We start from the raw sequence: 25,756 nt of genomic DNA, 5'->3' as shown, positions 1-25,756 counted from the left end.
TTGGGCAAGTATCTTCAACTATAGCCTCGGGCTGACTAAAGCCTTGTGAGTGGATTTGGTAGACGGAAGCTGAAAGAAGCCTGTCGTATATATGTATATATATATGTGTGTGTGTGTGTTTGTCCCCCCAACATCGCTTGACAACCGATGGCGGTGTGTTTACGTCCCTGTCACTTAGCGGTTCGGCAAAAGAGACCGATAGAATAAGTACTAAGGCTTACAAAGAATAAGTTCTAAGGTCGATTTGCTCGACTAAAGGCAGTGCTCCAGCATGGCGGCAGTCAAATGACTGAAACAAGTAAAAGAGAATAAAAGAGAATATTATAGGTACAGGCATGGCTGTATGGTAAGAAGCTTGCTTCCCAATCACATGGTTCCGGCTTCAGTCCCACTATATGGAACCTTGGGAAGGTATCCTCTGCTAAAGCTTCAGGCCAACCAAAGCTTTGTGAGTGGATATAGTAGACAGAAACTGAAAGAAGCCAATTGTGTGTGCATGTGTGAGTTGAACAGGATATTTTGAGGCTAAATGTCCTTAAACTCTAGTTGCCTATTTCAACATTCATGAATACAATGCATTGTATTCTAAAAATCAGGATATACATCATACAGATCTTTTATCTTTTACTTGTTTCAGGCATTAGACTGTGGCCATGCTGGGGCACCACCTTGAAAAATTTTACTCAAATCAACCCCAATATTTATTTTTAAGCCTAGTACTTATTCTATCAGTCTCTTGCCAAACTGCTAATTTACAGGAACATAAACATATCAACATTGATTGCAAGTGGTAGTGGAGGACAAACATACACACAAATGCAACAGGCTTCTTTTAGTTTCCATCTACCACCAAATCCACTCACAAGGCTTTGGCTGGCCCTAGGCTTCAGTAGAACACACTTGCCTGAGGGTGCCACACTGTGGGATTGAACCGGGAACCATGTGATTGGGAAACAAGCTTCTTACCACACATATAGGCCTGAGCCTATATGCACAAAGAATCAAAATGTCATACACACTTTAAACACAAAATTTGTTAACACGTTTTAGTAGAACAAGTGTTAAGACTTACAGCTGCAAGCAGTGATAGAACCACTTATCTAAAATATCCATTGTGAAGTGTGTCATACAATAGAACATTATACAAACACTTGTAATTACTCATTAAAAGTGAAATATTCTCCTCTTTGTAATAAACAGCACAAAAGAACAATGTGTGGTAAAGTGAAATAAGTCATAATTAAAGAGACTGCAAATTATAGGAAGTTGTTGACTGGAAGTTAATACTGCTCTCAGAAATGGTTGTATATAATCATAGATATAACAAATAGCAACTAAAACTGACAGTTTAATTTATCTTACTTGAAGATGGTTTATAAACAATAGCCAACAGATAAATGCAAAAAAAGCTTTTACGTGAATCTGGTATATGCAACTGAGGAAATATTAAATTAAAAATAGCCATCTATGTATCATATTTAATATATATACATCACTGATGGGCCATTTACTGCAGTATTTCTCCTGCCACATCTCTTAGTTACACACTGTGTCAAAAACACAAATATCAGATGAAAGGTTGCAGAAGCAGCTAGTAAGAATGGCAGACACATTTTTGCATTTTGGGGCCTTTTCAATGGCACCTAATTTTATTCAAATGTGCAGTTATTTGAAACATCAGTGAATACTTTATACACAGTTTTCAATATCATTGGTGCCAGATTCTCATCCAAGTATGTAGTTGGTTGGGAATATGCATTATTGAAAAGTGCTCCTAAAATCCAAAATGCATCTGGAACTTTCACTAGCTGCAACTGGGATGAACATTCATCTCTCTGCAATATTTATTGTGCTTTAGACACAGCACATACATATGACATGTTATCTCAGAATAAATACCACAGTAACTGGCCTATCAACAGCATATGTATGCATCTATGAATGTGTGTGAGTGTGATGCCTGTATGGATGTGTGTGTGTATGCATGCATGGATGTGTATGTATGCATGCATGCATGTGTGTGTGTATGCATGTATGGATGTGTGTGCATCCATGTATGGATGTGTTTGTGCATCCATGTATGGATGTGTGTGTGCATCCATGTATAGATGTGTGTGTGCATCCATGTATAGATGTGTGTGCATCCATGTATAGATGTGTGTGTATGCATGTATAGATGTGTGTGTGCATGTATAGATGTGTGTGTATGCATGTATTGATGTGTGTATGCATGTATAGATGTGTGTATGCATGTATAGATGTGTGTGCATGCATATATAGATGCGTGTGTATATGCATGTATAGATGCGTGTGTATATGCATGTATAGATGCGTGTGTATATGCATGTATAGATGCGTGTGTATATGCATGTATAGATGCGTGTGTATATGCATGTATAGATGCGTGTGTATATGCATGTATAGATGCGTGTGTATATGCATGTATAGATGCGTGTGTATATGCATGTATAGATGCGTGTGTATATGCATGTATAGATGCGTGTGTATATGCATGTATAGACGCGTGTGTATATGCATGTATAGACGCGTGTGTATATGCATGTATAGACGCGTGTGTATATGCATGTATAGACGCGTGTGTATATGCATGTATAGACGCGTGTGTATATGCATGTATAGACGCGTGTGTATATGCATGTATAGACGTAGATGATGTTTACATTATCTTTGCTGATAAAGCATGAGTTTTACACATTGTTGGTCATCTAACACAAACCATTCAACTGTGAAATGAGAAAGGTTTGCTGCAAAATGAATTAAAGGCATTGTCTAAAACCTAACAAAACAACAGAAAATCAATTTTTAGGTCAGTGATCCTAAACTGACCGCAGCACCCAAAGTAAGTCCTAACTATTTCTGCTAATCAACTTGCCTTACATTAAATGCATGAAAATGACTATCAGTCACTTCATACATTCTCGTTTCTTAACAGCAGTTGCTTGTATTACTAAATAAACAATGCTTATATTGTTTCATATACTAAAAACAAACAAAACTAGTAATACAAATTCATGACAGAAAAGTTCAAAGAAATTTACACAGAATTTATTACTGTTATAAAATATGCATGTTTAAAAAAAAAACTTGGGGGCTGTGCTGTTAACTGAATTACACCAGTTTCTTTCTTTTTCAAAATAATCTCAGAATTTAAAAAAAAGTTTACATATAAAGGCAATACTTGTAGTCAGAAAAATTCAATCTGGCAGTGTTGGTTACATCAATGAGGGTTCCAGTTGATCCACTCAATGGACTAGCCTGCTCGTGAAATTAACATGCAAGTGGCTGAGCACTCCACAGACACGTGTACTCTTAGCATAATTCTCAGAGAAGATTCTGCAGGGCACAGAATGTGACAAGGCTGGCCTTTGAAATACAAGTACTACACATTTTTGCCAGTTGAGTGAACTGGAATAATGTGAAATAAAATATCTTGCTCAAGGATATAACATGCCCCCCCCCCCCGGTATTGAACTCAGAACCTTACGATTGTGAGTAGAAGAACCTTTACCACTAAGCTATGCTGTAGTCCAGGGATGGGGAAACTCCCGTCCGCAGGCACAATTGCACCTACAAGCCCATTGTATTGCACCCACAGGCTGGTATACTTGTATGTACAAAATATAATACATTTTTCAATTATAAAATTTACACAATATTCATATGGCTATTTGTAACATAGGTTGTGTTTCCATTACGGCTAAAATGGTTAGACTCGAACAGAAATCGTCTGGTAACTGTCATTTGATTGGAAATTTTGTTTTCACTATAAAACACATATTGCTAGGTTTGTACCACCCCCTTGAGACCCAACTACACTCTAGCTGAAAAATATAAAATACCGCATTGGTAATATAAATGTCCTAAATTCAGTGGCGGTGTTAATGAAAATGTTACATGCTAATTTAATGTCTCAAACTTATCTTTATTAATGTATCTCGAATTATACAAAGATATATACAAGATTTACACAAATATAAGAGTTAGAACTTGTGATCTGTCCGAGGACCTTTTTCTTTGGAAATTTTTGCCCACCACACTAAAAAGTTTACCCACCCCTGCTGTAGTCAGAATTTGTCCAAAAAAGTATATGTGTGGGATAGGCCTACTTAATAGTTATTCTATTAATAGTTAAAACCACTAACTGTAAATTATTCAAGATAGTGAACTCTCATTAACATCAAAATGGACACTAGTGATGCTGACGAACTTAACCTAGTTAAAAAGCAATAAACAAGAATGAGAAACAGATCAGTTAATTGTTAAAACTTTATTCAAATTATTCTACATCAGCTAGAATACTTATAGCTATTATTACAATCTAATTTTATGAGGAGGGGGTTACCTGATGGCAGTATTCAAACATTCTGACAAATCTTTCAAAAATAAAACTCATGCAAATTTTTTCCTTTCTTCTCTTCTCTAACCAACAATTCTTTAGCTCAAATCAATTACCAGATTCTATAACACAATCCGTATGTAAGTGAAGCCAACTGCAGAGAGGCAAATATTTCTTTTAACCTTTCTTTGACTCACAGTTCAGATAAATTTCCTCCGATTTTCTTGGTTAATAGCTTGGAAGAGTATCAGCTAAAAATTCCAACTTTATTGCAGTCTTACAAAAAGTTTCACACTACTGAAAATTTCTATTCACACACTCAGAATAACAATGTTTCATAATACTTCAATAACCAATAAATGGCATCTTACACCTTCATGAATCTCCATAGCATTCTCATCATCTTTTATCTTTTACAGGACCACAGTCATTGGACTGCAGCCCTGTTGGGATACCATCTTGAATAGTTAAGTCAAATAAAATCGACTAACACTTTTTTTAAAGCTTGGTGCTTATTTCATTGGTCTCTTTTGCCAAACTTCTAAGCTATGGAGATGTAAACAAACTGGCACCAGTTGTCAAGCATTGGGGAAGGGTTGAAAAATACACACAACAGGCTTCCATGCAGTTTCCATCTTTCAGATTCACTCACAAAGTATTGCTTAGTTCAAAGCTATAATGGAAGACACTTGTTTAAGAGGCCATGCAGTGGGAACAGAACTCAAAACCATATGGCTGCAAACAAGTTTCTTGACCATACAGCCATGCCAGCATCTTATGTAATTTCAACAACAAAAACAAAATCTATAGCCACATCAAGCCGAGAACACAAATTCACATTTGGTCATCAAACTTAATATTAAGCCTAATTAGTACTAAAAGAGGTGACAGCTTGGGGAACTTAAATGCCATAAACATTAGACAATAAAAGCATTGCTTACATTTTCCAGTCAAACCTTTCTCAAATCACATCATATCACCATCACCTAGCATCCATGTTCTATACTGGCAAGGGTTGAATGGTTTGACAGGATCTGATAGGCCCAAGCACTACATCATGCTCCAATGCCTGCTGTAGCATAGTTTCTATGGCTGAATGCCCTTCCTAATGCCAACCATTTTACAGTAAGTACTGGGTGCATTTTGCATGCTACCAGCACTAGTGAGGCTGTCATGCAGTTTGAAAGACTACAAACTGAGTGGGTATTGGATAGCTTTATACCTTGAGAATAAGGTATATAGAGGAGTAAAGTACGAGAAAAAACAGCTGAAGAATACTGTTTTAATAAAAATAAAAAAGGACACATTAGATAATGTAGTCCAAGATAGCCATAGGTTTCTTGCTTGTGATAAGTTTTATTGCTTGCAATAAATCTGTCTTATAACTATAGTTTTATTACCAAAACAGCAAAACCAGTAATCAACAAAGAGATAATTTACATAACAGCTGGAAAGTAAAGAACGTAGATTAGCTACCATTAACAGATAAAGAAGTTTACTTTCATTTGCTCAGAGCAATGAGAAGCCCAGCTGGTATCAATTCTGTCAATATAATACCAATTTGATGGACTGCAGTAAATATAACTTAAGTTTACAGTAACATATATTTCAAGCACACCACTATCATTAACTTTGTTTATTTTTAGGAATTTGTTTTTTTAAGTAACGTACTTCTTTGTAACTTCTCTAATGCAGCTCAGTAGTTCATGAATATGGTTATTTTAAAGACTCCAACTTTATCTAGTTAGACACAGACCATTAAGACTACATCTAAAAGGCTAGGTCTAATATTTAAGATCCATCCCACATTGAATACAATAATAGATCTCTGCCTAAAACAAACATCCTTTTACTTACTGCTTCAGAGCTCTGACACATTTTCATAGTTCACAAGGTCAAATATGCCTAAAATAGCTATAGAACAGTTAAATTTTCTACTAGCGAATTAAAAACAAAATCTCATTAAGGACAATGATTCTCAACCATTTTTTACTTGGACCTCTTTAATTCCTATTTTACTCATGTGGATTCTCATAGCCACTCAAATTTTTTTTTTTTAAATCACATTTTTATAATTAAATATTAGAAATTATGTTAAAAAAATATTTTGTATATTATAGAAGTATAAACAATTTCTTTCACAATTCTAACAATGAAATCTTATATGGGTCCCCCAAAAGGTCTCATGGATGCTGGTTGAGAACCACTGATTTTGAAGAAATACAGTAAAGAAAAATCTATAGCATATTTGTTTGTATATAAAACACTTCTTTTCCAAAAAGTTTAAAAAAAAAAAATATATAAACTAAAACCACCCCAGGTTCTTTAAGCAAAGTTGTGCCTATATTACATGCATTAATGCACTGCTGAAATTGCAGCGCATCTAATGTCTGTGCATCTTTTATGCCTTCAAATACAGTTGGGAGAAAAAAATGTCCGTTTACAAGGAATACAGTTGCTTCCCAACCACATGACTCCAGGTTCAGTTCCTTGGGGAAATGTCTTCATCTATAGCCTCAGGCTAACCAAAGCCTTGTGAGTGGGTTTGGTAGATGGAAACCGAAAATTCACTGTGTGTGTGAGTGTGGACAAGAGAGAGAGTAAATGTGTGTGTGAGAGAATGTATGTGCGAGCGAGAGAGAGTGTGTGCGTGTGCATTTGTGTCTGAGAGCGTGTGTTTATCTGTGTATCTGTGCGCGAGTGTCTGTGCCTGAGTGCGTGTGTATCTGTGCCTGAGTGCGTGTGTATCTGTGCCTGAGTGCGTGTGTATCTGTGCCTGAGTGCGTGTGTATCTGTGCCTGAGTGCTCGTGTATCTGTGCCTGAGTGCTCGTGTATCTGTGCCTGAGTGCTCGTGTATCTGTGCCTGAGTGCTCGTGTATCTGTGCCTGAGTGCTCGTGTATCTGTGCCTGAGTGCTCGTGTATCTGTGTCTGAGTGCTCGTGTATCTATGTCTGAGTGCTCGTGTATCTATGTCTGAGTGCATGTGTGTGTCTCTGAGAGTGTCTGAGTGTGAGCGTGTGCATGTACGTTTGTCCCCCACCCTTACTCAACAACTGGTGTTGGTGTTTACATCCCTGTAACTTGGCAGTCTGGAAACAGAAACTGATAAAATAACTATCAGGGTTTAAAAAAAAAAAAAAAAAAAAAATTAACAGGGTTGAGCCATTCAACTAAAAATTCTTCAAGATTGTGCCCCAGCATGGCTGCACTCTAAAGACTGAAACAAGCTAAAAGATATTGCGAAACATAATTCAACATAAAATAGACCATAAAAAGAGTATTGTCAACATATTTACCTGTACAAGTCCATTACATGGAGTTTTATGTAACTTAAAAGCTTTCTCCAGTGCTTCATGATGAATAATTCGAATATGTTTTTCTTCTTTAAGACCTAGTGTTCTACCTATTGGGCTGAATAGATACCTGAAAGAAACAATGAACATTGTTCACTTACAAATGCATCATCACATTTAACAAATTTATAAATCAAAATTACATGTCCAATTATCACAGAAGATTTTTAAATTCAAAGAGTTAATAATAAATTCATTAAAGGAATGAATTGTCAAATAAAATTTTTCTTTGAAAAAGTTCAAGGCAGAGAAAAAAAAATTCAATAAAATTTAACAACTGTGTGTCTTTATGACTGTGTTTGTTGATTCTGTATTTCTGAAATGTGGAATTTTTGTTTGTCTGTCCGTGGACAAGATATCTCAAGAACTGCTGGATAGATTTAGAAACTTTCAGGGATGTTTGGCCTAATGCCTGGCATGAAGTGATTAGATTTTAGGAATGATCCGGTACTGAAAAAGGATTCTGGATTATTTTTCATGTTTTCAAGTTATAGGGATGTAAACATACCAACATAGGTTGTCAAGCGATGGTGGACACACACACACACACACACACACCAGGCTTCTTTCAGTTTCCGTCTACCAAATCCACTCACAAGGCTTTGGATAGCCCGAGGCTATAGTAGCAGACACTTGTCCAAGGTGCCACGCAGTGGGACTGAACCTGGGACCATGTGGTTGGTAGCAAACTACTTACCACACAGCCCCTCCTACACCTATATATACATGATTATCACAATTTAACATCTGCTTTCCATGCTGGCATGAGTTCGATGGTTGACAGGAGCTACAAGCCAGAGGACTGCACCAAGTTCAACTGTCTGTTTTGACGGTTTTTATGGTTGTATGCCCTTCCTAATGGTACCAGCACCATATATATGTGGTGGGGAATAGTATGTGTTCATAGGTGTGCCTGTGTGTGGATATACATATATGTTTGTGCCTCCCTTGTTTTGACATCACACAACAGCTGTAAACGAGCATCACTGTCACACAAGTGGTGTTCTTCAATTCCAATCTTCTATATCTGGCCATGGGGAAGTACCACCTTGTTCAGAAGTAGGTGTGGACAAGTAACAAGAATGGTATCCTGGTGTAGGAAACTGCCTCAGAAAATTCCAACCCATGCAAACATGGAAAAGTGGACATTAGAATGATGATGATGATATGAATCTGAGAATGATTCAATGATTCAACAGAAAAAGCTGATGTAAGCTTAAAGCTAAGTCACTCTGAGAAGTAAATTTTATTTAGTGAGTAGACAGCGGCTTGTATTTGTTTCAAATAACTAAAATTACCCCAAAACATTTGAAGTAGCAATCACAATATAGAATATCATTATTAACTTGTCTATTTCCCCCGAAAGATACACTTGTGTTTAGTCCCGAGAAACTAAAAGCGAGAAATCTAAATCAGATCTGACATATCATTTAGAACATCTCTCGAAATTGGTTTGACTCCAGTTGAAATACAGTCACGAAATTGTTAACATGGCCACAGCCAACAGGTTAGAATCAGTAATATGAAAGCAAACCTTTCTTCTCTACCTGCCCACCCCCCACCAAATTTAATTATGTCTGATCACATTCAATAAATCACGATTGATTTTTAAAAAAATTTGATGGATAGTAGAAATTAAAATTCTCTAGGACAGCCTTAAATGAATAAAAACATTAAAAAAGTCATTTGATGATGCTGATAAGGAGGGGGAAAGAGGATGAGGAGGAGGGGTGTTTAGAAATGAGAGATATGAAATAAATCATTTTTAATGGTGGAATTCAAAGTAGATGTCATCATCATCATCATTCTCAATGCTGGCATGGGCTTTAGATGGTTTGACAAATCTATAAAATAATTCAGTGAAGAATATTGGGATAAAAAAAAACCTCTTTTTCCATCCAAGGGGGGTTTTTTGACCCAAAATTCTGCATGTTATTTATAACTTTATATACTTCAAGTTCCACTATTTATTCATTAGGAATTTATTTAATAATATTGCTCTTAAGGGAATGAGCTGGCAGAACTGCTAGCAAGCTGGGCAAAATGCTAAGCAACATTTCGTTTGTCTACATTCCGAGTTCAAATTCTGTCGAGGTTGACTTTACCTTCTGTCCTTTTGGGCTCAATAGAATAAGTAACAGTTGAGCACTGGACACTGACATAATTAACTTACCCGCTTCCCCAAAATTGCTGGCCTTGTGCTAAAATTTGAAATCAATATTACTATTGCTTCTGATTTAGACACAAGGCCAGCAGTCCTGAGGGAAATGACCCTAGTATTTCACAGGTATTTGATTTTACTGACTGCAAATGGATGAAAAGCAAAGTTGAGCTCAGCAGAAACTGAATCCAGAACATAGATTATTGGACAAAATGATTTGTGGTATTTGTTCTAATCTAACAATTCTGTCGATCCACTGCCCTGAAGAGAAAGGGCTAGCTGATTACATCAACCCAGGTGTTAACAGGTAATTTAATTCGACTTCAAAAGGATGAAAGCCAAAGTTAACCTCAGTAATAATGATAATTGCTTCAAATTTTGAGACAAGGCCAGCATCTTTAAGTAGGTGAGGGCTAATTGGTTACATTGACACCCCACTCCACACCCCCAATGCTCATCTGGAACTTATTTTATTGATCCCAAAAGACGAAAGGCAAAGTTGGCTTCAAAGAGATTTGAACTCAGAACAAAAAGAGCTGGAAAAAAAATTGCTAAGCATTTTGTCTGATGCGTTGAATCAGTGGTTCTCAACCAAGGTCCATATAAGATTTTATTCTTAAAACTTACGTGCAACAAAATTGGTTATACTTCTACAAAACACCAAATATTTCACAAATATTTCAACAAATTTTTTTATACAATCCCTATAAAAATATAATAGGATTTTATTTAAATTTCGGATGGCTATGGGGGTCCAGTAGAATAAAATAGGAATCAAAGGGATCTATAGGCAGAAAATGGTTAAGAACCACTGCACTAAATGATTCTGCCTATACAAGCTTCAAAATTGTTATTTTCGCAAAAAATAAATCAAACTATTTGTATTGAAGCAGGTTTACCAAGATCCAAAATATGCCTGGAGCTATTGCCTACTAAAAATAAATCTGACTACAACATGCCCATATTTGGTTTCAATGTCCCAGGCCTTCTTGATTAAAATTATTAAGTAAGCAAGTTATCTTATTTATTTATTTTTTTTTTTTGCTCATAGGTGTGGCTGTGTGGTAAGAAGCTTGCTTTTGAACCACATGGTTCAGTGTTCAGCCCCACTGTGTGGCACCTTGGGCAAGTGTCTTCTACTACAGCCTTGGGCCAACCAAAGACCATCATATGTTTGTGTGTGTGTGTGTGTGTGTGTGTGTGTGTGTGTGTGTGTGTGTGTGTGTGTGTGTGTGTCTGTGTCCCCCACCACCACCTGACAACCAGTGTTGGTGTGTTTATGTCTCCATAACTTATCAGTTCAGTAAAACAAGATCAATAGAAGTACCAAGCTTTAAAAAAAATGAATACTGGGGTTGATTCATTCAACTAAAATTCAAGGCAGTGCCCCAGCATGGCCAGTCTAATGATTGAAACAAGTAAAAAATAAATGGATATAATTTTAATTATTGTTTTTTAGCCCACCAAATTAATTAACACTCACCATATTTACTTGTGTATAAGTTGCATTGTATATATGTCACACCTCTAACTTAGTGTTAATCTTGGCACAAATTTTTTTCCCTTCATAGGATTAGCTTTGCCTCCTGTTATAAGTAGCATCTGTTTTGTCAGTCAAAATCATGTGTTAAATAAAGTAGGATTTAAACACGAGTCAATAAAGTAAGGAGTTATTTATCATGCAATAGGCATCCCAGAATTAATACTTTTAAGCGTTATTAACTTAAAAGCTGGATTCAAATGCAAATTACAAACTAATTTTGAAACCTGCAACCAACCTAACAAGGAGATTTACATAGATTTATGCTATGATCTCAGGAAATGGTGTTTTATGATAATGATTTCAAATTTTGGCACAGAGCTAGCAATTTTGGGGGAGGGGTGTTAAGTCAGTTACATTGACTCCAGTGTTCAGGCACTTATTTTATCGACCCTGAAAAGATAAGCTGGAAGAATCATTAGCATGCTACACGAAAAAAATACTCAGTGACATTCCGTCTGCCAGTACATTCTGAGTTCAAATTCCGCCGAGGCTGACCTTGCCTTTCATTCTTTCAAGATTGATAAAGTACCAGTTGAGCACCGGGGTCGATGTAATTGACTTATCCCCTGCTCTAAAACGGCCAGCTTTGTACCAAAATTTGAAACCAGTGTACATAGCTAGGTTTATAAGCATACACTATTTTGCTAGGGTGGTGATATTAAGTTTAGACTAACTAGATTTATGAGGAAAGATTTAATTTTTTTTTTTTTTTAATACACACAAGTCTTCAATATTTATTTCTGTAGTAAAGGCATTATTGATAAAATATATGCTAATAAGCCTCTTAACAAACACTGCACTAATTTTCTGTTTCTAATCAATCCCATAGATACACATTAATTCTACTAGAATACAGCTTATATTCAACCCAATTAGAAGGTAGAAAATTTGGATTTAAAATCTTTCAGGGTTAAAACAGTACAATTTAAAATGCAGATTTAAACCTACTAAGAAAACTAAAATGAAGATAAATATATTTTTCAAGGAAAAAAAAAATTGTGTGTATGTGTGTATGTGTACACAGGCGTGACTGTATGGTAAGAAGTTTACTTACCAACCACACAGTTTCGGGTTCAGTCCCACCGCATGGCACCTTGGGCAGACTAAAACATTGTGAGTGGATCTGGTAGACGGCAACTGAAAGGAGCCTGTTGTGTGTGTATATATATATATACACACATGTATGTGTGTGTGTGTGTGTGTGTGTGTGTGTGTGTGTGTGTGTGTGTGTGTGTGTGTGTGTGTGTGTGTGTGTGTGTGTGTGTATGTTTGTCCCTGCACCATTGCTTGATAACTGATGCTGGTGTGTTTAGGTCCCCGTAACTTAGCGATAGAATAAATACTAGGCTTACAAAGATTAAGTCCTGGGGTCAATTTCTTCGACTAAAAGGTGGTGCTCCAGCATGGCTGCAGTCAAATAATGACTGAAACAAGTACAATATATATATATATATATATATATATATATATATATATATATATATATACACATATATACATATATATATATATATGGGAGCAGGCGTGGTTGTGTGGTAAGAAGCTTGCTTCTCAACCACATGTTTCTGGGTTCAGTCCCACTGTATGGCACCTTGGGCAAGTGTCTTCTACTGTAGCCTTGAGCCAACCAAGCATTGTGGGTGGATTTGCTAGATGGAAACTGAAAGAAGCTGGTTGTGTATATATGTGTGTGTGTCTCACTACTATTTGACGACTGGTGTTGGTGTGTTTACATCTGCGTAACTTAGTGGTTTGGCACAAGAAACTGATAGAATAAGTAACAGGCTTTAAAAAAATAAGTAATGGAGTCAATTTGTTTGACTAAAATTCTTTAAGGTGGTGCTCTAGACTGACTGCTGTCTAATGACAGAAACAAATAAAAGATAATGGGTGTGTGTGTGTATCACAACTTCTGAACCTTTGACGCTTCAAACTTACTGGTTTTTCATACTCCATACATTATTACTTGCCACTAAATCCGCAAATTTTTTATTCTCTCTATTTTCTCTTATTCCTTTCTGAGCTCGAAATGTAAAAGACTTTCACTTTCCTTAGCATCAAACTAATACACCTATTTGTTGTTTATACCCCTGTCTTCGTCTTTTGTTTTTCTCTAAGTTTCCATTATATATTATATGCTCACATGGTCACCCCAGTTTTATCCTACTTTAACCCCCTACTTTTTGGACTTACATATCTTAATTACTTCCTGAACTTTCTGCACCTCTCCTCATCTACATAGCAACACTCCACCCGGATTACCACTGGATACCTCTGAACTTTGACTTTCACTGGACTCCTCTGTGTGCGTGTGCGTGTGTGTGTGTGTGTGTGTGTGTGTGTGTGTGTGTGTGTGTGTGTGTGTGTGTGTGTGTATATATATATATATATATATATATCCCCTTCATAGATTCACTTTTTCATAATAGCTTAGGCTGGACAGATCTAACATCTTGCCACCCTCTGCAGTTCTTCGCCATCTGATACATACAGGAGAAAAACTGGATAACTTATGTATGTTGTTACTTTGGCCTGGGTTCCGCAGTTGGACATCTCACTCAAGATGGACTGAGAGTATTTTAATGCCATCAGCATTAGAGTTTAGCCCTAGCATCACACGCACACACAAAAACACACATGCAAGCACACACACAAAGGGTTTTTTTCCTTGACAAATGGAGCAACAGAATGTGGACTACACAGAACCATCAATCTAATATGATTATAAAAAATCTTGATGCATGTTCTAAATGCACAAATCCAGAAACAAATTTAAATCATACACCAGAAGCCGATTTGTGGATTTGTTGAGGAGAAAGGAACATCTAGTGCTGTACACATTCAAAGAAACCTCATAGAAAAAGTAACTGAAATGCAACAAGACATGCACCCATGTTTCATTGATTAAACAAAGCATTTCATACAGTATACCATGAAGAAATCATTGAAACGTTGAGATATAAATCTAGCTGGAAAGGACTTGTGAATAATCAGAAACACTTATTAGTAACAAACAACAGCAATCAGAATTGGAAATGAAATAGATCAAAGCATGAAGATCGAGAAGAGTGTAACAGAGGTGCATGTTATTAGATTGGTTTTCATTATGCAGTGAAATAATTATGAACATCTAACAGGCAGGGTCAAAACACTGACAATTCTCATTATGAAGATGAATCTCAATTCTCATAGAAACAAAAGAGAAAGGTCTACAAATATTGATTTCAAATTTTGGCACAAGGCCAGCAATTATGGGGGAAGGATAAGTTGATGACAGCAACCCTAGTATTCAACTGGTACTTATTTTATCGATTCCAAAAGGATGAAAGGCAAAGTTGACCTTGGCAGTGTTTGAACTCAAGAATGGAAAGTTGGAAGAAATGCCACCAAGCATTTTTCTTGGAATGGCAGCAATTCTTCCGGCTTGCTACCTTAAGATCTACAAATATTAGTATTATTAATGATGCAAATGGCAATACAGGTCTGGTTTTAACAGAGAAAAAAAAAGACAATAACAATCTCAAAGAAAGGAGCACTGGTTCACAACATAAGAATTAATGGAATCATTTTGGAAAAAGATTATGGTTTTACATATTTAGGAACCATCATTATATTAAATGGTAATAAAAACAAAGAAATTAAGTTAACGATTAGACATTCCAAGACTGCTTTTCAGTGAAAATGAAATATCCAGTATATGCAATTGAAGCAGCATTGAATTAAAATAGCCATTTATGTATCATACTTAATGCATGTACACCATTCAGAGGCAAGATACTGCAATCTTGTCTGAGATAAAATTTTGTCAGAGATTTCATTTCAAATGAAAACCACAGTATTGTCTATCAGCAGTATATTAGTTTGATACATAGACGGCTATTTTAAATGGCTATGAATAAGAGTGAAGAAAAGAAACCAGAACCTGTCCAGATAGATGGTTGTGTGATCTGGAACATTAACTAGTGCAAAATCTTATGTTGCAAACACAATATTCTTCAGATTAATGCTGAAAGTGTGCTATAAAGATAGGAACATTGAAGCTGTTAAACGAGCAAACAGTAGCAGAATGTTAAGAAGCCAATAGATTACATCTATGGGGGAATACGGTCTTGAACTCTAGATCACTACTGGGTAACTGAAAGAAAGACAAAGAAGACAGAGAAGATGCTTGATGGTTTGACCAGCTTGCTTTACCACAAGAACCAGTTGTTGTTGTCATGTGGCAGCTTGTGTGCCTCAATGACCCTGAGAACTATGCCAATGGAGCACAAGTTTTTAGTAGGGATTCCTATAGTGGACAGGTCAAAGGATGGAGGCCAGACTAATATGGATCACCTCTACTCAGAGGTAAAATTGGGTTTGTATAAAGTAAACAACCCCACCTAGAATAAAAGAGAAGCAGTAATGGAAATTCAAAACTAACAAGACCTGGGAGAGGTAGGACTTTCCTCAGAGAAACATGACAGTGCAGTAAAATCCAAAAGTAATCTGCAAGGAAAAGTATGGATCCAACTGGAGAGAAGCAGAAAAGAAAGCCCAAAGTCAAGAACGGTGGAGAAAAATCACCAATAGTCTATGCTCCACATTGAGAGAAAGACTTAAGTTACCCATTGGCAACTGAAAGGCTGAGTCAGTAATATGCTAAGTTGTGTGTGAGACAGAAGTGGGCAGAAGAAGTCCATGATTATCAACAGCTATAGGCATGGCACATGAAAGAGTAACTATGTAACCATGGCTTGATATCCAGAATGGCAAAAGTTTATTTTCAATGTAAAACGATGAAGACTGACATATACATTTGAACTAAACAAGAGAAAAAGTACTCAATACATGTGCTAGAGGTTATTTATTATCAGTGGTGATCTCTTTCCCTTTTCACAAGGTTCTACATTTAAATGTATAATTTAATAACAATAGCATGGTGCCTTTCTTCACATGTGTATGCGTGTGTTGAAGTTTAATATATTTTTATTTACATATCAGGTTATTGATGAAATTATGAATTTGAGAAAAAGAATAATACACACTGAATCATATTTCTCAAATTCAGTTACAAAGCAACTGCCATCTGCTCTGAATTTATTACAGTGCTATTCATAACAGTATAAAACAGCTGCATTTGAACGTAAATAATGCAAGTTAAGTGCTACACTATTACATGTTAGTGGTTGTTGTTGTTGGGTTAACAGCCTAAGAGAGAGTAACTCATCAAAAAAAAAAAAAACACAGACAGATGGGTGGATGGATAGACAGATGGAAAATTAATTCTTGATAGCTTTTAATGCTCATTATATTTATATTACAAATTAGATTGAGAGCTTTCTAATGTATCATCAAATATATTTTTAAAATGAGGTTGCATGCTTATAATTTTAACTGAGGTTACTTTATACTTGGTAAATAACAACTAAGAAAATGTAACATTAAACTATTTTTAACCAATTCTTTAAGCAATCAGTCTCACTATAACTGGGGTGTTAGTACCAATGAAACCATTCTTAAGATGATAAACTTCAGAACGAAGTAAGTGTTGCAATCCTGTGCAAACAGCATGAAGTGTTTAAACTGGAACCATTTTATAAAGTAATTTTCCTCTCCTTATTTTGATAAGAAAGAGAGAGGCGAAGGCTACAACTATTTATATTTAACTAAACAGAAGTAATCTGTCATCTGTATATATTAAGCTGATGAAATGAAATATACACATAAATTATCCTTGTCTGTCTATTATTGCATAAATGCATTTTTTATTTAATTATAGAGAAAACTCATAGGAATTAATAACCAAATTAAATAATGACACTTAAAAAATTTTAAAAATACAGTCATGTTTTTGATAATCTAGTTACAATATATGCATTGATTTTATAAATGCAGGCATGGCTGTGGAGTTAAGGAACTTGCTTTGTAACCACATGGTTTCAGGTTCAGTCTCACTACATGGTACCTTAGGCAAGTGTATTTTACTATAGCCCTGAGTCAGCCAATGCCTTGTAAGTGCATTTGATAGACAGAAACTGTGTGTGTGTGTGTGTGTGTGTGTGTGTGTGTGTGTGTGTGTGTGTGTGTGTGTGTATTTTATTTCGCTTAGGCATAGCAATACTATTAACCTAGTGTTAAAACTCAATATACATATGCTTCAGAAGAAAAGTGTCAGCCAAGTACAGAGTAATAACAGAAAATTAGATAGATGACAAGGGAATAAGAAATTGTGCTATGAACTTCATAAGCTTACATCTGTTTCTGCAATAAGATGTATTGCACATTATAGTTGAATGCTTGTGTATCACCCTATAGCATTATCAGAACTTCATTTATATGTATACACACACACACACACACATATATACATATGTATAGACAGGCAAAATGCTTAGCAGTATTTTGTTTGTCTTTACATTTTGAGTTCAAATTCTGCTGAAGTCAACTTTCAGGGTCAATAAAATAAGTACCAGTTAAGCACTGAGGTTGATGTAATTGATTTAACCCTCCCCAACTATTGCTGACTTTGTGCCAAAATTTGAAACAAATTTTAAGAAATAACAGATCAATGAGTAGCGGGCTGAGGTGCTCTAAAGACATTGAGAGGAAGGTTCCGAAACGCTACACAATCTTTCCTGACGACCTCTGAAATTTACTGACAATAAGTATGTGAGATTTTTCTATTGACTGCACATGCACAAGCTGATTCCAAGTCTCCACATCATCTACTTGAGCTAAACAGTGAAAATTATTAAACTTGAATAAGTGGATTCTGGCAGATATTTAAAAACAAACTAAATACATTTCCTATCAATTACAAGTAAGAAACACTTGATTTATGAACTAAAAATTTACATTAAATAAACCAATAACATCAATCAATAAAACAAATAAGGAAATATTTAAATGTGTGGCAAGAAGTTTGCTTCACAACCATATGGTTCTGGGTTCAGTCCCATTGCATGGCACCTTGGGCAAATGTCTATAGCCTCAGGCTGACCATAGGCCTTGTGAAGGTGTTTGGTAGACAGGAACTGAAAGATACCCCTTTCTCTGTGTGTGTGTGTGTGTGTGTGTGTGTGTGTGTGTGTGTGTGTGTGTGTGTGTGTGTGTGTGCGTGTGTGCGTGTGTGCGTGTGCGTGTCTTCCACCATGGTTTGACAACCAGTGTTGGTGTGTTTACATCACCGTAACAGTGTTTTGGCAAAAGACACCAAGACAAACAAATAAAAGGAGAATAATCTTAAGTATAATCCCTTTATTCTGCAATTCTAATTCTACAGCTGGCAGTGGCATTTAGATAAGTGCTAAAGAAATTTTAGAATCAAAATGGTGGTGGTGGTGGCTGTTTGGTTTTCATTTTCGTTTTGTTTTTCTGGTTTATATACTGTAACCTCAAATTCAAAGTGTATACTCATTTGGGACAATAGAAATTAAATCAATAACGTTTGTACGAGAACTCGTATGCAGACAGTAAAAAATCTGAAAAGAGTGAAAGATTTGTAAGTATGGCACCAGCTTTTCCTTCTAAACTGCAGAACTATCATAATGTAGGAAAAAGAAAAAAAAAAGGGGAAGAAAGAAAAGCAGTGAATTGATTTCAACTTGAAGACAACTATCTTTGTGAGAGGAGGTAAAAAGAAAATATTTTATGTGTAAAATTTAGAGTGCAAGTAATTCAAAGATACAATTCACATGAAAAAGAAAATGTAAGTTAGTGTTATATTTAATGACAAGGGTATACAAAAGATAACTGGGAATAAATGTGGAGAAAGGTAAAAAAAAAGAAAATGACTAATAATTTAAAATTTGAGATAGTAACAACAGAAGAACCGAGCATTGTTAAGTTGTTTTTCTATTTTGTTTCGATTTTTTTTCTTTTTTGTCAACATAAATCTACTATATATCTTGAAATTACAATTTCATGCAGGCATAGTGGTGTGGTTAAGAAGTTTGCTTCCTGACTACATTGGTTTTGGGTTCAGCCCCACTGCATGCTGAAGGGAAGGAGGCCTTTTGATACCATGTGATACAGAATGGTTGTTATTAGGTTAGGTAAGTCGACTGTAATTGAACTGATTTATGATGAGAGCCATCTCAGCCATGACCATCCCATCTTTATATATGTCTGTGGCTTCCTTGACTGATATGTTCCTCCTTCTTCAAGATGGTAGGGTGCAATTTGGAGATTTAGTATTATTTCTAGCAGATTAAGTGACTACAAAGAGATTCTCCCATTGCCTTTTAATACAAAATAGCAAATGTCTTCTATTATAGCCCTGAGCTGACCAAAGCCTTATAAATGGATTAGGTAAATAGAAACTGAAAGAACCCTATTGTACATATATGTGTTTGTCCCCTTCTCTTGACACAACTGTTGTCTCCTCATGACATGATGGTGGTAACAAGTGTCATTCATTTTCAATCTTCCAAGAAAACAGGTGAGTGTTACTGACAGGAAAATCTGCCTCAATAAAATCCGTCTGTTCTAGCCAGAGAAAATTTGCCCTAACAAAATCCATCTAACCCAGTTTTTCTCAACCTTTTTACCCTTGCATAACCCTTAAAATAAATTACATGTCTCAAGGAACCCCTGCATAAAAAAATTATATACCATATCTTTCTCATGTGTGTGTATATATACACATATATATATATATATATATATATATATATGGTTGTTATATTTTTTTTTTTTTTTTTTTTTTGATAGGATATTTTTTAGACAGGATGATGTCTATATTACAATAACCAATAATATGTTGTGTATGTATAGTAATATTACGATCATGAAATTAGCATCAGCTTATCTCACTCTTTTTTGTGGAACCCTAGGGATCTAGGGAACCCCAGTTGAGAAATGCTGATCTAACCCATGCAAACGTGGAAAAGAGGATGTTAAAATGATGACCCTATGCTTTCTATTGTCCCAGTCCATTTACAATACATGCAGACTGTCTGCATGTATGCCTGTTTGATATCTCAAACTAAGATTTATTCCTTCTTGGACTGCTCCAATAGGGTTTGTATTTAGGATCATTAGATAAATTGTGTGTACCCTATCTTGATCCTCACTTCAGAGGAAAATAACACTTTAACTAAAATATTTTCAATCACTTGTTTATTCTGTGTATTTCTATAGAAAAATTCCTTATCTTACATCACCAGGCTAACTTTTTAGGGTAGACTATACTTCATATTTTTCATTTTCTCAAATGGAGTTGCAAATTATTCTGAGTTTACTCAAAGAAATTGTGTTGGAGTATTTTTCAATCCGAACCCTTAAATATTTTTTCTTCAAACACTTCACCATTGCTTAAATTTGCAGTAGAAATATTCCTACATTCTTCTTTATGTCCATAAGTCTGTGTTGGTGCAGGTATGGGTGTGTGGTTAAAAAGCTTGCTTTGCAACCATGAGGTTTTGGGTTCAGCTCCACTGTCATGCCTTGGGGAAGTGTCTTCTACAATAGCCCCAGGTTGGCCAGTGTTTTGTAAGTGAATTTAGTAGATGGAAATTGTGTGGAAGCCCACCATATGTAGGTGTATATATGCATGTGTTTTATGTTTGGCTGCCCCCACTTCACTGTTTAACAATTGATGTTGGTTATTATTCTAGCACTTTTGTCAAACTGCTAAGTTACAGGGATGTAAACAAACCAAGATTAAATAAGTATTGAGGCTAGGTTTGTTCCACTCAATCCTCCAAAGCAGTACCCCAGCATGACCACAGTCCAATGACAAACAAGTAAACAATAAAAAATGGAATTAGGGAGAGAAAGAAAACCATTTGTCTTTAAAGTACTTGGCTATTAATAAAATCTAGAAACAAGGAACATTGAACTCATTCACCTCAAACATGAAATAAATAGATGCCACTAAACTTAGGTGAATGAGGGAAAAGTAAAATGAACATTATTTGGCACACTAGAGACAAAAGCATTATATATATATACATGAAGATCTTCATTTACTCAAGAGACAAGCTTTACTAGTACATTCCACAAAAGAAGTAATGCATTTAGTGCAAGGTTAGCCGCAGGAAACACCAGATGGACAAACTATCAACACTAAATGATTTTGTAAATAAAATAACACAAAATAATCAAAATCTTATTCATCCATTTAAAGCAGCTGTAAGTTGAGTTAAAATAAAAGCAAATACAACAAATAAGATCCTATTAGGCTCTTTCTAAGACCCCATTACACATCACGTAATTTGAACTACTTCATTTATTTGCCATTTCTGTTTATTTTGTTATTTCTAAAGAGATAAACTGTAGTGGAATCAAAGTTAATTTTTTAAATCCTTGAAGTCTTTAGCAGTAAAATCTCAGAACAAATATAACTGGGCAGAAAACCCTTCTTCACATTTTGCCTATTGCCTCAGAGATTACAATTGTTTTCTTAGATGATCTAAACTGCCTTACCCATTAGTATCAAATTCTAAATTTAGCTTCCATTCTGACTAAACATTTTAATCTTACTAAATGGAGATTTTGTTGTACAACAATAAACTCTTGAAGTTAGTTGAGAATTTTGGAAGAAAAAAACCTAAACAATTAGGTGCAGGCATGGCTGGTGGTTAAGAAGCTTGTTTCCTAATCATGTGGGTTTGGGTTAAGTCCCACCATGTGACAGCTTTGGCAAATATCTTCTGTAGTCCTGGGCCAACCAAAGCCTTGTGAGTGAATTTGGTAGACAGAAACTGAAAGAAGATTGTCACGTGTATGGGGTGAGTGTGTGTGTGCATGGGTTCATAGGTGCATGTGTATATACGCATGCATGTTTGTGTCTTCATGTTTATTGTGTGGGTTTCCCACCACCACTTGACAACCAGTGTTGGTTTGTTTCCATCTCAATAATATAGCAGTTCATCAAAAAGAAATCAATAGAGAAAGTATCAGATTTTTAAAAAATTAGTACTGGGGTCAATTTCTTTGACTAAACCCTTCAAGGCAGTGGCCCAGGATGGCTACAAGTCCAATGACTGAAACAAGTAAAGGAGTTATGTAACTCCTGTCACCTAACTTCTAACAGAAGCTGACAATTTACATAATTCCAATGGTGCAATGATATCGTTTTCTTTATTCAGTAACGAGAGAAAGAGCCACTGGATGAAGTCAGTGCAAAGTGTGGGTTCGTAGTTGTAGTAGATGTAACAGTTACAAGATGAAGACTGACAGTGAGTCAACAATCATAGATTGGGTATCTTTCACACATAAAAACAAAATAAAACAATATTGAGATGACTGATGTTTACTTGAGCATTATATATTATATATATATATCTCCCACCATTTGTTAGTGTAATGAGTACACAGTCACATGTATGAACAGTAATCTAATATGATGTGTATTTATGCTTTAATATGGAGCAAATCAAGCAGCTGTCACAGCTGCAAGTATTTTCTTGGTCCTGAAGAGAGAATGCAATCTTAATACGGCAAGTCTTGGTGAGGTAGAAAGTGCAGCTCTCTTGAGACTACCAAGAGACGTTTGTACTGAATTAAAAGCTCTTTCACCAAGATAAGATTCTCAACCTAGACTATTTACAAAATTAATTCTATATAAGAAAATATTTCTATCTTTGCGCTCTCTCTTTCTCATACATACATACATACTGCGTTTGATGGCATATAAGACATACTTTTTTTACCCATCTCTAAAAGAATGTAAAAAAAAATTTTTTTAAACACCTCATGTCATACATGCGAGATTGCTTAAAATATTACATGCTTTAATGAACATTTATCCTGAATATGTGCTGCTGAAACTGGGGTGTGTCTAATATAACTAGGCATCTTTTATGCTATCAAATACAACATATATATATATATATATATATCTTTAATTAGTCTGACTCAGAAAAGGAGCTGGATTTTCATATTTGCTCTTTGATAAATAATACTAACACTGGTTTCAAATTTTGGCACAAGGCCAGCAAGTTTGGAGAAGGATGTAAGTTGATTATATCAACCGCAGTGCTTAACTGGTACTTATTTTATCGTCCCCAAAAGGTTAAAAGACAAAGATGACCTCAGTGGAATAGCAATATTGTGTAATATAAGATTAAGAGATGTTAACCACCCCTCTTCATCACCATTTAACGTCCCTCCTTCCATGTTGGCATAGGTTGGACAGGTTGACAGGAGCTGACAAGCCAGAGGACTGTGACTACAGTTAGACGCAGTCTGTTTGCTTGTCATACTCTATCTCTCTCTCTCTACTCTCTTACTTATTTCAGTCATTTGACTGTGGCCATGCTGCAGCACCACCTTTAGTCAAGAAAATCGACCCCACGACTTATTCTTTGGTAAGCCTAGTACTTATTCTATCACTCTCTTTCGCTGAACCGCTAAGTTACGGGGACATAAACACACCAGCATTAGTTGTCAAGCAATGTTGGGGGGGGGGGGGCAAACACAGACACACAAACATATACGCGTGCACACACACACATTATATATATATATATTTCCGTCTACCAATCCATTCACTTTGGTCGACCCGAGGCTATAGACACTTGCCCAAGGTGCCACGCAGTGGGAACCCGGAACCATGTGGTTTGTAAGCAAGCTACTTACCACACAGCCACTCCTGCACCTGGGAAATTTTAGTTGAAATCATTTTAAAACAAAGTTTCTATCATAGAATCTAGTGTGGGTTCAGGCAAATGGGTGTGAAAAGAGTTGATTTCCTCTGCCTGATGACAATACTATGATTTGTGGCTTTGTGCAACTCTGAAAATATCCTCATCTTAAACACAGCAATTTGTGTGTCTGGGTAAGTCAGCATGCCATGGGAAAAAGAGAGCTGATGTTTCAGGGATGTCCCTTTGTTTAGAAGACAAAAAGTTTATAACTGGTTGAAAAAATAATTTTCAGGTGATTTCCAAATGGCTTGTCCAAATGTGTTGTCTCTAAGTCAAAGGGGCAACCTCTACAACTCCAAAAGCATCAAATTCCTCCTCTTTCCACAGCATACACACTTATTCAAAGTCACAAACTTCATTGTAAAATAATTGTCAATGCACATCACCAATCTCCTTGAACTTTTTTTTCTTTTTTACATATATATAATTAATATATTATAGACAATCATTTGATGATAAATACAGGATAGGTTATGGAAAGGACTCAAGTTTAAAATAGTAATGAATTCAAGCCATAAATAGTTTAAGGGGGAGTCAGAGGTGGCAAAAATAAATAAACAAAATGGAAAATTAATGAATATGTTTTGACAACACCCGTTTTTATTTAGACAGACCAGATAGCAATCAAGGACGGAGTTCAATTGATTGAATGCTTATGAGTTGACTGACAGCAAGCTTCTCACCTGATTAATATTAATCTAGCAGAAATGATCAGTAGCTTTAGCTGAACAATCAAAATAAACATGGGACAGATGATGAGAAAACAAACAGAATATTTTATTAAAATTTGTTTTAAAATAAAACATCTTTAAAAAAAACTACCCATTGATTTGCCACGTTATGATTATATTTTTTTGATAATTGTTTACTAAATGCCACGATGATGTTATCAATATTGAGCCAAACAATATCATTAATTAGCCTCAATGGTAACAGTAATGTTATCAGTATCTTAATTGAGCAAAAGATTTGTTTGTAAGACAAACAATTGCATTGGTCAGGGACACAGCTTGCTATGAGCCAACAAAGGAGTTGGTTAACCTACTAGAAATAGCTGTGAAAGTCACTCAAATCACACCCAGCCATCTCAGAGGAAAAACAATGTAATTCTAGGTATATATGAAGATGGGATGATTACAACTGGAATACATTTAATTAAAGGTACACTCAATCAGGGGTGTGTGTTAGGGGTAAATCACTTAAGAAAATAGGCCAAGTTAGGTAATATACACAATGTATTTCTATGATAATAAATGTCAGCTTATAGCTGCAGAAATTCAAATGCTGTAAGGAAGAGACCCATTACAAGTAAACAGGAAACTAACAATTCCATCGAATTACTGATTTTGTTTTGTTTTGTTTATCTTTTAAACCAGTCCTTGAGCATTTTATCCCCGATAGAACAGTTATACACAACCTCTTTGTAAACATTTGACTAAAAGCGAAATTAGAATTGCACAGAAATATAAACTGACTGAGGTCAGGTACAACCTGCTTGAAAATATTTCCTTACCCTTTTAGTATTTAATCTGGCCATATCAGGCACAAATATTCTACATGTTCTATGTCCAAATTGGCCAGATCTGGCCTCTCACACTAACTCTACACTGTCATTCTAAAAGTAAACAGTTACACCATGGAAATTTCTAAGCTACAAAGACAAAGCATGATTACTTCAAACTAATGTGAATAAATAAGTATTATAT

The 25,756-nt window shown here is 35.6% G+C and overlaps 1 protein-coding gene across 2 annotated transcripts in view; it reads right to left on the bottom strand.

Annotated features, from left to right (window-relative positions):
- Window positions 1-25,756, bottom strand: part of LOC106872705 (ceramide synthase 6) — a 112,498-nt gene that overhangs the window by 43,689 nt on the left and 43,053 nt on the right. For both annotated transcript variants that reach the window (XM_052973080.2, XM_052973076.2), the window contains one exon: window positions 7,655-7,781. In XM_052973080.2, coding sequence (XP_052829040.1) covers window positions 7,655-7,781 — 127 coding nt within the window. The remainder of the gene's footprint in view (window positions 1-7,654; window positions 7,782-25,756) is intronic.

This window comes from Octopus bimaculoides, chromosome 1 (genome assembly GCF_046866305.1).
Source record: "Octopus bimaculoides isolate indiv1 chromosome 1, ASM4686630v1, whole genome shotgun sequence".
NCBI lineage: Eukaryota > Metazoa > Mollusca > Cephalopoda > Octopoda > Octopodidae > Octopus > Octopus bimaculoides.
This window is presented reverse-complemented; position numbering and strand designations above follow the sequence as displayed.